A 15,251-nucleotide genomic window follows, 5' to 3' on the forward strand; every position below is an offset into this window, starting at 1 on the left:
TTAGATGAATGACAAGTAGCGTGTGAAAATGCCATGCTTGACCGGGATTCGAACCCGAGACCTCCGGATGAAAGGCCGAGAAGCTGCCACCACTCATTTCACTGAGGCTGGCGCGTTAGAAACCTTAAAACTAGAAAAGTTTAATTGGGTAAAAATGTTTTCAATATCATTAATAATTTATCTCATTTTACGCAAAAAATATTAACTTTTTTAAGGTTTTATAATTGCAGTTATTCTGTGAGTTACTTGATAAAAACGGAAATAAATAGTATTATTTACAACTTCTGTTATTTGTACTTTTATTACTTTGATATTTCGTTGGCTATTCTGCTGTATTTTGCCGCTTTCAGTACGGTATACGAGAACTTGTTTGGTTATGTTGTAATATGATTCTTATAAGATTTATTTAAAGATGATTTCATTCCATGTTTCGTAATTACTTGACATGAAATGATTTAGTTCCTAAATGAACTTATATTTGTATTTTATGTGTTAGATTGGTTTCTATTATGTCGGAAGACTTAACTGATTTTACACCTCCAGTTACACCACCACTTGTTACGGATAAGTATTTTGATGATAGTGATGGTTCTGGTACTGTTGACAACTTAAACATAGATAGTCTTTCTAAAAGTAAGTAATATTGGTTTCTTTCGTAATTTTATTACGATTGCTCTCGTCTTTAGTTGTGTATTTTAAAAGTGTGTGATGAATGATATTGAAGCTATACAATTTAATTTAGTTGCATATTTATTGTTCATAATTAAATCTTTATACAGAAATTATCCTTGAATCCGGTTATGACCATGACAAATTTATTTAATTAAATTTTTTCAGTAGGTTTTTACAGAAGATTGTGCATAGTAGTGAAGTAATTATTAGTATATTTAATGAAGAGAAGAGGACTGCATTTTAAGTTTAAATTATTTTTGCAAATTATAATCAGCAGGAAAAATAATAAAAGTGTTACTTTTTGATGACAAAGCAAAGGGATTGATTGCTGTTCATTTTTTTTTTTTAACTGAAAGGATAATGACAAGTTAAAGTTTTAATGAAAGTTAAAAATTCATTAAAAATTTGTAGTTTTGTGTAATGATACAGTAAGCTTTTATGAGTTTATTCTATTTACCTTATACTTTTCACATGTAAGTTGCCGGTCATTGTTTTTAATTAAGTAACTTTTTAAACCATGAAATGTTTATAATCTGATTGTTGAATACTTCATTTTTAAGTGAGGATTCTATAAAGAATAATAATAGTGCATTCATCCAACTAGAGTTATTTGTAATGAAACATATTTTGTAATTTTTGTGTAAAAGTTGTTATAGCTCATTAATGAGAAATTCAAATTGTACTATTGTAAAAGGAGTTTAATTTACAGGCATGGAGATTTATTATTACTAACTTAGGTAATACTGAACAAATTACTTGATCTATGTCAAATTTTTTCATACAGACATATGATTATGTTAACAGAAAAAGTGAAGATTAACATAAATAGGTGTCAGAAATGCAAAATAAACTGTAAACTAACTTTAATAGTCGTTAGAATTGAACTCTGAGTCAGGTTTTGAAGATGACTGAGAGCATTCTTTGTAAGGTGATTCTTCATCATACACATGACTAATAATACAGAACGTGTGGTTTAGTCTCTGTAGTAACATCTCTGTTTAAATTTAAATTCAGCTAAGTGTCCTATGAGAATGGTGTTTATTATTACCAAACCTCAGTATTTTACTCCTAACCTCTCTCCATAGAAGAGATTAGCTGTGAGATCATAAAATTGATTGTCAATTGATTCGAGTACTGATAATGCAGTACAGACTTATCTTAGATGGGCCACCCAGTGCTTAAAACCTGCTTTCTGACATTTACATTTTGTGTTTTCCTGATGCTAAGCATATCTACTGTTGTATGTTAAAAGTATGAGCACAATTCAAGTTGATAAGTAATTGCACAGAATTACCCTAATGTTTTGTATTTTAAATTAAATAATAATATTTTTAGAAAACTTTTTATTCATCAGACCTGGCTGGTGAATTTCTGGCATAAAAACCTATATTATACAATATTATAAAATATTCATTTATTGAATAACAGCTAAAAAGAATTACATAAAACAGCACTTGTTAGCAGTCAGCGTATATTTCTGTGTATTGCTCATTTAATTTTTATGCGTACTAATAAAATTATATTTTTGTCTGGTTATTCATTTAAAATTAAGTAATTAGGCTATGCATTATTATTATTATTTATTTATTTATTTGATGTTAACAAGACTAGTACTCTAATATATGTAGAGACATTTCTGTCTGTTATTGCAAATTAATCTATTATTTTATACCTGTATTGGTGATTAAAAATTATATGACTTTATAGGTAAATATCTTCTTTTTTTAAGTTATATTTTACATTAGCACATGAATATTTTATTTTAGGTCAATGTTCATTATCAATAAATCAGAGTATCTGGGAAATTTTTACATTCTGAAGCACTGATAATTTTATATTTATGTGTACCAAACCTTATTTAAAAATTTTTTATTCTTTTTTTTTTTATATTATAGGATTTAGTTTTCGTTGGTTCAGTTGTTGTGGAGAAGTGACACAAGAATTAAACCAAAATGATCATAGTATTTTATGTGCTGGTGAAGAAAGTATATTTGATTTAAGTGCCGCTGGTGCTGTAAGATGGTTGTTAAAGAAAAATGATATCAAAAGTCCTATTCAATTATTTGGTTATAATTTTGATAAGGGATCTGCCTTGTTGTGTAACATTGAACTTCTTTTTAAATTTGCAAGGTAATTTTATAATTTAAATTTATTTTTAATAATTTGTTTATTTTTGTGTATTTATTCATTTTTAGTGTACTGGCTTACAACAGACTGAAACCTAACTGCAATTATTAATTGACCAAAGTAATTTTTCTGAAGTATTTTTAAAAAGAGTACTTAATAATAATGATTCACTTTCTAAATTTAAAAATATATATTCTCTGATATTTTTGAGTTATGCAGTTGTGCTTTGCGGCTGTGTTAACAGCACCATTATTGAAGTGTTTAGAGATTTCTTCAATGTGAAGATTGGTGGGTTGTGATTCATTTCAAATTTTCACTATTCTTATTCAGTCACTTTGCTTCCTGAATTTGCTCCTACATGTTAAATTTATATCATATATTGTTTCCCTTGTCTCTTGCCTTCACCTTTCCTTTACGAAGTTGACCATGAAATTTATAAATGACTGTTCTAATTTTTCATTCTACTAGACTGTGATATTTACATCTTTATTATATATAATTTTAAGAGCAACTTACCAAAATTCCAATTTGACTTCCTCGAGTGCTTTCAGCTATTCTGCCATACCAATAAATAAATGATAAAGGTTATACATGATAGGTTAAAGGTAATAAATGATAACAAAGGTTTTATAATTTATTATGATTAAAATTATAAAACTTGCATAATTAAATTGTATATATCTTTATATATATATTTCTTCTGTCCGTGTGTATGTGTCTGAACTCCTCCTAAACAACTGGACTGATTTTGATGAAATTTTATGTGTGTGATGAAGATTTATGTGTGTGAAAAGTTGATTCAAGAATGGTTTAGATTCACAATTTGATGCGATAGAAAATGTTTTTTAAATTTATTTATGTGTTTATGTGTGTTTCCTCCTCTATGAATCATGAGACCTTGCCGTTAGTGAGGGGGCTTGAGTGCTCAGGGATACAGAGTAGCTGGACCGAAGGTGCAACCATATCGGAGAGGTATCTGTTGAGAGCCAGACTAAGGAATGATTCCTGAAAGAGGGCAGCAGCTCTTTCAGTAGTTGTTAGGGGCGTGAGTCACAATGACTTAAACGGCCATATCAACATCACTCAGTCCTCTGAGTACTGCGCAGCTGAAAGCAATGGAAAAGTACAGCTGCTTTTTTTTCCAAGAAAATGTGGCTCTGCATTTTCATATAGCAATGATGGAGACGCCTTCCTTGGTAAAATATTCCGGAGGTAAACTAGTCCCCCGTTTGGATCTCCGGGTGGGGACTACTAAGGAAGGGGTCACCAGAAAATTAAAAAATAACATTGTACGAGTCGGAGCGTGGAATGTTAGAAGCTTAAAAAAGGTTGGTATGCTAGAAAATTTAAAAAGGGAAATGGATATGATAAATGTGGATGTAGTAGGAATTAGTGAGGTTCGGTGGAAAGAGGAAGGCGACTTTTGGTCAGGTGATTTTTGAGTAATTAACTCAGCTTCAAATAATGGGCAGGCAGGAGTAGGTTTCATAATGAACAAGAAGATAGGGAAGAGAGTAGAGTATTTCAAAACGCATAGTGATAGAATCATTGTAATAAGGATAAAATCAAAACCTAAACCGACAAAACGATTCTTAACGTCTATATGCCTACAAGCGCCCATGATGATGATGAGGTAGAGTGTGTATACGAAGAGATTGATGAAGCAATTAAACACGTAAAAGGAGATGAAAATTTAATAATAGTTGGAGATTGGAATGCAAGCATTGGAAAAGGCAAGGAAGGAAATATAGTGGGTGAATACGGGCTGGGCAAAAGGAATGAAAGAGGGGACTGACTTATAGAGTTTTGCAAGAAGTATAATTTAGTAATTGCCAACACCCAATTTAAAAATCATAATAGAAGAATATACACTTGGAAAAAGCCAGGCGATACTGCAAGATAGATTATATCATGGTTAAGCAAAGATTTGGAAATCAACTCGTTGACTGCAAAACTTACCCTGGAGCAGACATTGATAGCGACCATAATTTGGTGATAATTAAATGTAGATTGGGGTTTAAAAACCTGAAGAAAAGGTATCAGATGAATCGGTGGAATTTAGAGAAGCTTGAGGAAGAGGAGGTAAAGAAGATTTTTGAGGAGGATATCGCAAGAGGTCTGAGTAAAAAAGATAAGGTAGAAAATGTTGAAGAAGAATGGGAGAATGTTAAAAAGGAAATTCTTAAATCAGCAGAAGCAAACTTAGGCGGAATAAAGAGAACTGGTAGAAAACCTTGGGTTTCAGACGATATATTGCAGCTGATGGATGAACGTAGAAAATATAAGAATGCTAGTGATGAAGAAAGTAAAAGGAACTATCGGCAATTAAGAAATGCTATAAACAGGAAGTGCAAACTGGCGAAAGAAGAGTGGATTAAAGAAAAGTGTTCAGAAGTGGAAATAGAAATGAACATTGGTAAAATAGACGGAGCATACAGGAAAGTTAAGGAAAATTTTGGGGTACATAAATTAAAATCTAATAATGTGTTAAATAAAGATGGTACACCGATATATAATACGAAAGGTAAAGTCGATAGATGGGTGGAATATATTGAAGAGTTATACGGAGGAAATGAATTAGAAAATAGTGTTATAGAGGAAGAAGAGGAAGTTGAGGAGGATGAAATGGGAGAAACAATACTGAGATCTGAATTTAAGAGAGCATTAAAAGATTTAAATGGCAGAAAGGCTCCTGGAATAGACGGAATACCTGTAGAATTACTGCGCACTGCAGGTGAGGAAGCGATTGATAGATTATACAAACTGGTGTGTAATATTTATGAAAAAGGGGAATTTCCGTCAGACTTCAAAAAAAGTGTTAGTAATGATACCAAAGAAAGCAGGGGCAGATAAATGTGAAGAATACAGAACAATTAGTTTAACTAGTCGTGCATCAAAAATCTTAACTAGAATTCTATACAGAAGAATTGAGAGGAGAGTGGAGGAAGTGTTAGGAGAAGACCAATTTGGTTTCAGGAAAAGTATAGGGACAAGGGAAACAATTTTAGGCCTCAGATTAATAGTAGAAGGAAGATTAAAGAAAAACAAACCAACATACTTGGCGTTTATAGACCTAGAAAAGGCATTCGATAATGTAGACTGGAATAAAATGTTCAGCATTTTAAAAAAAATTAGGGTTCAAATACAGAGATAGAAGAACAATTGCTAACATGTACAGGAACCAAACAGCAACAGTAACAATTGAAGAACATAAGAAAGAAGCCGTAATAAGAAAAGGAATCCGATAAGGATGTTCCCTATCTCCGTTACTTTTTAATCTTTACATGGAACTAGCAGTTAATGATGTTAAAGAACAATTTAGATTCGGAGTAACAGTACAGGGTGAAAAGATAAAGATGATACGATTTGCTGATGATATAGTAATTCTAGCAGAGAGTAAAAAGGATTTAGAAGAAATAATGAACGGCATAGATGAAGTCTTACGCAAGAACTATCGCATGAAAATAAACAAGAAGAAAACAAAAGTAATGAAATGTAGTAGAAATAACAAAGATGGACCATTGAATGTGAAAATAGGAGGAGAAAAGATTATGGAGGTAGAAGAATTTTGTTATTTGGGAAGTGGAATTACTAAAGATGGACGAAGCAGGAGCGATATAAAATGCCGAATAGCACAAGCTAAACGAGCCTTCAGTAAGAAATATAATTTGTTTACATCAAAAATTAATTTAAATGTCAGGAAAAGATTTTTGAAAGTGTATGTTTGGAGTGTCGCTTTATATGGAAGTGAAACTTGGACGATCCGAGTATCTGAGAAGAAAAGATTAGAAGCTTTTGAAATGCGGTGCTATAGTAGAATGTTAAAAATCAGATGGGTGGATAAAGTGACAAATGAAGAGGTATTGCGGCAAATAGATGAAGAAAGAAGCATTTGGAAAAATATAGTTAAAAGAAGAGACAGACTTATAGGCCACATAGTAAGGCATCCTGGAATAGTCGCTTTAGTATTGGAAGGACAGGTAGAAGGAAAAAATTATGTAGGCAGGCCACGTTTGGAATATGTAAAACAAATTGTTAGGGATGTAGGATGTAGAGGGTATACTGAAATGAAACAACTAGCACTAGATAGGGAATCTTGGAGAGCTGCATCAAACCAGTCAAATGACTGAAGCCAAAAAAAAAAAAAAAAACAGGTGGCATTCCTCATCTCACTGATACTAGCGTGCATTCGATCACAAAATCATATTGCGTTGGCAATTGCTTCATCAGGCATTGCAGCGACCTTGCTTGATGGTGGGCAGACTGCGCATTCAGCACTCAGGTTGCCATTGAACATTCACACAAATCCAGATGCAGTGTGTAACATAAAGAAGCATTCAGTCATGGCTGAAGTTTTGAGAAATTGCAAAATTATTATTTAGGATGAATGCACTATGGCTCACAAACATTCACTTGAAGCTCTCAATAGAATACTGAAAGATGTCAATAATAATACCATACTTTTCAGTGGTGCTCTACTGCTGCTGTTTGGTGATTTCAGACAGACATTGCCGGTCATTCTACGTGTTACATATGCGGATGAAATTAACACATGTTTAAAAGAATTTTACCTATGGCGAAGTGTCAGTAAATTATGCGGTACCATAAATATGCGTGTTCAACTTCAAAATGATGCATTGCTATTCTCTGAACAATTGCTCAACATTGGCAACGAAAAAATTTAATTGCATGAAAATACACGATGCACCTGACTCCCAGACAAGTTTTGCAGCATGGTGGCTGTCAAAGATGCTTTGATTGAAAGTATATTTTGAGATTTACAAGCTAATTAAACTAATCATTCACTAATTACTCTAATGAAATATCATTAAAATTGATCAACAGTGTTGTTAATCCTGAGGAAGTTGTCAACTATCCTGTTGAATTCTTGAATTCACTGGATTTACCTGGAATGCCACCACATAACTTGCGATTGAAGATTGGTTCACCAATCATTTTGCTTCAAAATTTGAATACACCAAAGCTACGTAATGGCACGCAATTCGTTATAAAAAAAATCATGGGTAATGTTCTTGAAGCTAGCATTTTAAACAGCAAGTTTCTTGGTGAAGTTGTTCTACCACGGATTCCAATGATCCCTTCAGACTCACCCATTCCATTCAAACATTTGCAATTTCCAATTTGCTTGGCATTCGCAGTGACACCATAAATAAGTCACAAGGCCAAACAATGTTAATTTGTGGATTGGTTCTAGAAAATCTGTGCTTTTCGCATGGCAAGTTATATGTTGCGTGTTCAAGGGTTGGCAGACCAACTAGTTTGTTTGTTTATACCCGTTAGGGATTAAGTAAAAATATTGTCCATCAACTTGCATTAAAATAAAATTAAAAAAAAACATTTTATTCCTGTTAATATTAAGATTAAAAATATATTTAAAGATTTATTTCTTGCTATTATTTAAGACAGTATTAAGTTTGTAGTCAACACATTTAAGTTTATAGTATACAGATACACTCACCCGCATGGATAGGTCGAATTGTGATAACTGTATGCGTGCGTGGTGGCGTCAGTATTATTTAAAAGAAATATTTTTAAAATATTTTTTTTTTTTACATATTTTTTCATCAAAACGGTCCAAACAATTTATAGTTATTTAAAAAAATTTTTAATTTTTGGATTTACAACATTTGAACAGGACATCTGTCGGATCCGCTAGTGTATATAAAAAAGTTGATCGTCATTTTGTTTAATTTCATCAAGTTAAAGTTTTCAGTCAAAGTGACTACATCTGTATTGTAATAGTTTCAGAGTTATTATGAGCTCTGTAAATTGTGGAATCAGTTTAGCCAACTTAATTAATATTGTTTATTATTTCCTTATATAAAATATCATCATTGAATAATTTGTTATTATTATTGTATATATGGAATTTTTCGAGATTAAAAGTATTATAATAATACAGTAATCCAATACTTCCATGAATCTATTTGGATCATAATTACATTTAGTTTCCAATATGTGTAGCAAAATTTGAACAATTTTATATTTCTTTGATATACAATTAATAAATTCCTTAGTTCTAATTAAAAATGATCGATTGGTCATACCAATATATTGTAATTCTCAATCTTCACATTTTAGGCAGTATACTCTCTGTCTGTTGACATTATATCAATTACCATTTATTTGAGTTTTAGTTGGATTTCTATTAATATATTTTATGATTTTATTATTAGTTGCATATGCTGTTTTTAGATTAAATGATTTGTATATTTTGTCCAATTTTCTATAGTTTAAATTATATTCCATTTTTTACATAATAGTTTCCCAAGTTATGTTTTAGTTTTATTTTTTTATTTTATATAATTTATTTTTAATTTTAAGTACAATTTATCTATTAAATTATTATTATAGAGTCAATCCATATAAAATCATCCAGGTCACGAAACCCGTGGTCTCAGAATGTCGTGAAAATTTTTTATTTGTTCTATTTGCCACCTTTATTAACCATGTAACATTTTATTTTGATATCTTAAATACCATTAAGTTATTAATTTTTTTAAAAATACGTTGTTTCCGAGGCTTTTAGTAATTGTGAAGTTATGAATAAAAAACTCATACTTTGTCAGTTTTCATCATATCACAATGGTTTTTTCACTAAAATTTTCAAAAAAATATACAGAATAAGGTAAATATGCATTTAGCAACTTATCTCTTAATTGCTGCAGTAAATATAAGCTCAAACCTAGATTTCATAATATTTTTGAAGAAGAAACATAAAATTTAAAAATGCGATTTAAGATAAAAGGCACTACAGTAACCAAGGTTTTTTTTATATAATCCTAAAAGTTTGAGCAAGTAGATTCTGCAAGAAAATTTGTGGTTTTTTGACTGCCAGTATTTTTTGGCCCTCAAGTAATACACATTTTACTTCCTGAAGAACGCGTATAATGGTTCATTTACAAGATAGTGAAATTATGGTATGAAACTTTATTTGATCCGAAGTTGTTAAAATATTTTTGATACGAGCAATTTATCATTGATTTTAGAATTATTATTATTACACTATGTAAAAAAAGTAAACGTAGAATATGCCGGGCACCTGTGGCAACAAGAAAATGTAAAGAATAAAGATTAAGCAGTTGAGTCACCATCACTCTTTCTTTGTAGGTGTAGACTTTATTGAAGCATGCTGCTTGTTCCAACATGAATAATTCAGGATTCAACATGAATGCCCTCCTCTACCTCCTCAAACTACAAGCATAGGCCTTCAACTATTAGTTTTATTCAAATTGTGATTATTAATGAAAGTTTGTAAAGTGTATGTATTAAATTGTCTGCAAACCAATCTGAACAGTGTAGTGTTAGAAAAGGAAATGGAACTGAATGCCGTAAGTTGAGTTATACACAACAGACAAAGCTGGTCAGTATTACATCATTGGAACAACCAGAAGTTAATATATTAAGTCTGAGGAGTGGGGTGAGTTTAGAACAATTAATTTCTGTGTGTGAGTATCATAAAGCATTTTTCTTAAACAAGTTAGAGATCTACCATAAATTCTGTATGGACGTATTCCAGTCTCACTAGAAAAAATTGTCAAAATCTTTAAGAGTAATAAATTTGGAACTCTCCAAAAAAATGAACAATTTACAGAAGCATGTAAAATCAGTCCCTGGGCAGAAAATATGTGTTGTTTGTAGACAAAAAGTTTACAAACATGACACACTATTGCAGGATGAAAGTGAAATCAAAGAAATGGTCAGTGATAGTGAAGAGATAAACAACTTAGAACTATCTATTTCTAAACAACAGAAATTGAAAGAACTAAATTCATCCATGAAAAATTTAGGGGAATTCCCATTTAAACTTCGTGAAATAGCACCAGATAGTAAATCAAGCTATGCAAAGATAAAAATTGAATCTGTTGTTAGCAGTACATTAAAGTCAAAAGTAAGAAAGTTTTTAGAAATGGAATTAACTTTAGCAGATAAATCTCCACTCCACTTGCATTGACAAAAGAGATTGAACAAAAAGTAAATGATATGAACAGGCTAATAGACTTAATGAAAGAAAAACTTAATATTACCACTTCATAAAGAAAAAAAAATACAAATTTTAACCCTAGTTCCTGCTTCATGGAGCAGAAAAAAGTAATCAAAGAATTCAATGCGAGTGAGTATACTGCACGCAAGGCTAAGGATCTTTTTAAAGATAAGGGTATAATTGCACTGCCTGAGCCAAGAAAAGGACATATACTCAGTGAAAATGTGATAAGCTTGTCAAAAGCTTTTGCCAAGGTAGTGAATACTCTTGAGTCATGCCAGGTGTTAAAGATAAAATAAGCATTTAAAAAAATGAATACATGCAAAAAGTGCTGTTGTTAGAAAATTTAAATGAGCTGTACTCCACTTTCAAGTTTGAACACCCAGGTCTTAAAATTGGACTGTCCAAGTTCTGCATGCTCCGACCAAAATGGTGTGTATTAGTAGGTACTGCTGGTACAAGTTTTGTTTGTGTCTGTGCTATTCATGAAAATGTTTCACTATTGGTTTACGCTTGTTCAATTAAAGAAAACTACAATGAACTTATATAGAAGTTAGAATGCTCAAGAGACAACAGAGACTGTATGTTACAGCAATGCTTAAACTGCCCTTCAAGCAACAATCTAAAATGCTTCATTATGGAGAAGTTGGAAGAGTGGGATTCTAATGATGAGGTGACATATTCCGCTTGGATATGTACTGGCAGAACTCAACACATTAGAAGAATATCTGGAAATCTTAGTTGAAGGCCGAGAAAAACTAATACCTCACTCTTTCATTACAAAATCTCAGGCCAGATATTTGATAAAAATCAAAAGCAATCTGAAAGTAGGTAAAGCCATTGTTCTTATTGATTTTAGTGAAAACTATTGTTTTGTTTTGCAAAATGAAGCCCAAAGGTATCATTGGACAAGCAACAGCTGTTCTCTTCATCCAGTTATGATCTATACACCTCATGACAACAATGAAGACCTAATAATTTCTAGTTTGTGCATAATGTGTGATGACTTGGAGCATGAAATGATGAACCATTTCTTCATGAAACACAAAAGGTTATTGCTGAATACTTGAAAAAAAGGTTTCCAGAAGTGAAAAGTATGACTTATTATAGTGATGGAAGTGCAGCACAGTATAAAAACTGTAAAAACTTTCTCAATCTCTGCCTTCATGAAAAGGACTTTGGGATTAAAAGCTACATGGTCTTTTTTGCCAGCTATGGGAAGTCACCTTGTGATAGTATTGTTGGCCTTGTCAAGCGCATTGTGACAAAAACATGTCTCCAACGTAGCCCTGGTAATGCTATTGATAATGTCCAGAAATTGTTTGGTTTTTGCAAGACAAAAATAGAAAACATAAAATTCACAATGGTTAAAAAAGAAACAATGATAAAGGCATGCCAAAAACAAGAGGCTCGTTTCTCCAAAGCCAAGACAGTTCCTGGGACAAATAGTTTTCACCACTTTGAACATAAATCTGAAGCTCGATCGCAACAAAACAAATAAGTTTTGATGTAAACTTCTGCACAGTCTTTAATTTTTCTGGAGAAAGCCCATCAATGAAGATGTCTGATGATGTGCACTACTACATTGCCTGCACTTATGATGACCAGTGGTTTATTGGATTAGTTTTTATCAATACATGAAGGTGACATTAAAGTTAGATTTCTGCATCTCCACAGGCCTGCTCCATCTTTTCACTGGAAGTGTTCCATTCCTAGTTTGAGCCAGCTAGTGCTGCTCTCTAGTTTCTATTAGCGCTGGCCTGCGAGCCAGTTCATACATTCATTCAAGTTAAGAATCCTGTCTGGTGCAGTCATGTATTTTCATCGTCTAATGTGACTTATGTTATTTAGTATTTTTATGAATTAAATTCAATTACCTAGAACATTGTCTCAATCTTTCATCAACAATTAATACAGTTCATCCTAGCTCTAAAGACTTGACGGTAAGAAACATTTCTGTAATTCCACTGACATAACAAGTATAAATAACTTTGAGCCTACGTCAAGACTTTTAGAAGACTAAGTTCTTCTTTCATTCACTGATTTTATTCAGTTCATTGTATGTTATCTGTTAAAAGTTTAGTCAAAATTAAATTATACACTTTCAAGACTTAATGTTTAAAAAATGGTACTTTGTACACAAACTTATGTATGATTTTGTGCTAAATTAAATAAATAAGTAGGTAATGTATATTTTAGAAGTGAGCCATAAATTGGTTTATAGGATACTTCTCGAGTTGCATCTTATTAATGTGAATTATTTGTCAGTTGTTTCATGATTTATTAAATGTATTGGCAGTCAAAAAACCACAGATTTTCTTCCAGAACCTACTTGCTCATACTTGTAGGATTATATAAAAAAAATCCCTTGGGTACTATAGTGCTTTTTATCTTAAATCGCATTTTTAAATTTTATGTTTTTTGTTAAAAAAAATTATGAAATCCAGGTTTGTGCTTATATTTACTGCAGCAATTAAGAAATAAGTTGCTAAATGCATTTTTACCTCATTATGTATATTTTTCTGAAAACTCTAGTGAAAAAACCACTGTGATATGATGAAAATTGACAAGTTATGAGTTTTTTAATAAATCAACATCACAATCACTAAAAGCCTCGGAAACAATAACTTTTTTTTTTAAATTAATAACTTAAAAAGTATTTAAAATATCAAAATAAAATTTTACATGGTTAATAAGGGTGGCAAATAGAACAATTAAAAAAATTTTCATGACATTCTGAGACCATGGGTTTCATTTTAATTTTTAGCTGGATAATTTGAAACGGACAGACTCTATATCCATTCGATGTGGCAATGTACATAATATTATTTAATTTTATCGTATTGTGTTTTGAGATATTTACTTGCTCTGTAAATTAACAAATTGAAAGTGGCTATTTTCTGGTTCCAAGGATGAAAAGAATTACAGTGTATTATGGTATCCTGTTGGGTTGGCTTCCTATGTATGTTTATGTCTGATTTATTATTTTTGAAATTTTTAATAAATGTTATATCTAAATATTCGAAGTTATTGTTTCTCGATTTATATTGAATTTAATATTTTCATCTAACGAGCTGATTTCATTAACTATCATATTTTCTTCATTATTAGTTTTTTGATTAAATATGAATAAGATCATCCATATAAGTTTTATATTGTATGATTTGATGTTTGTTAATTATCGACAGTAAAATTGTATTTTCAAAATTATTAATAAAAATGTCTGCCAGAATTGCCAAAAGTGGTGATCTCATGGCAAGCCCTTTCTCCTGTTGGTAAAATTTATTATTGAATTTAAAATAATTATATTTAAGGCATAATTTTAATAAATCAGTTATTTAATATATCGAATTTGTTTGTAATTTCAATTTAGACAAAGTAGTATTAATTATATTTATAGACCTATTTATATCAATACTTGTATACATATCTCTTATATCAAGTGTCATAAGTTTAGAATTTCTGTTTATATTGATATTATCAAGAATATTTGTTAATTCATAGCTGTTTTTTTAAATTATATTTAGTTTCAATTTTAATATATTCTTTTAATGTATTTGATAAAATTTTACTTAATCGGTGCCATGTGCCAAATTTACTTATTATACCGCATGGTGCCAGTTCGAAAAACTAAATTTACATTTTTTTCCAGCATCACATTTCACGTTTGTCTGGTTTTCTTTTTTCATATTTTCCTGTAGTCCATGTTTCTGAACATTTACTTAATTGTATAACCTTGACACATGTCTCCAACTCACTGGCCATTGTGAGTGGTCACTGAATTACCTTCACTATAAGCTCAGTTTGAGGTAAATTGTGATGATGTACGGACATTTTATTTTTCTGTGTTATCAAAATGTGTGATAGAATAGAAAATCCCACTTAATGTGAAGTGCATAGTGTGATTCAGTCTATTGAAATTTACAAACAAATAAAGGAAGTTTATGGTGATAGTATGAAGAGTGAATCGGTTAAAAAATGATGCATTATGTTTAATGAGGGATGAAAAAATGTATACGACAAACATTCTGGTCGACCTTCCCTCATCACTGAAGAACTCAAGAAAAAAGTTGTTGATTGCAGGAAGACATGTTAATGAAATGTCTTAACACAGTTTCTTCATGAAATTTCAAGAGCTATACTTCATGAAATTGTTATGTTCCATCTTGGTTATAAAAAAATTATGCCAAACGGGTACTTTAATTATTGTCTGATGACCCCAAAAACCAAAGATTTGAAGCTGCTTTGACTTTTCACTCTTTATACACAATATAGTGACAAACTTTGGATTGCATTGTGACCGGTGATGAGACATAGGTCTTTCACAAGAAAGGTCAATGAATGACAAGAAGGTCATTCACCTGGGTTGACATTCATCGGTCACCAAGAACATTCCAAGGTCATTCATCGGTTGACAAGAAGGTCAATCGATGGATGGCATCATTCC

At 31.3% G+C, this 15,251-nt stretch overlaps 1 protein-coding gene across 1 annotated transcript in view; it reads left to right on the forward strand.

Moving 5' to 3' along the window:
- Positions 1–406: 406 nt before the first annotated feature.
- The window catches only part of LOC142324186 (protein MMS22-like), a 134,107-nt gene continuing 119,262 nt past the window's right edge, over positions 407–15,251 (forward strand). The window contains exons 1-2 of the mRNA XM_075364932.1: positions 407–633; positions 2,568–2,802. Coding sequence (XP_075221047.1) covers positions 510–633; positions 2,568–2,802 — 359 coding nt within the window. The 5' untranslated portion in view covers positions 407–509. The remainder of the gene's footprint in view (positions 634–2,567; positions 2,803–15,251) is intronic.

Source organism: Lycorma delicatula, chromosome 4 (genome assembly GCF_047948215.1).
Source record: "Lycorma delicatula isolate Av1 chromosome 4, ASM4794821v1, whole genome shotgun sequence".
In the NCBI taxonomy this organism is placed as follows: domain Eukaryota; kingdom Metazoa; phylum Arthropoda; class Insecta; order Hemiptera; family Fulgoridae; genus Lycorma; species Lycorma delicatula.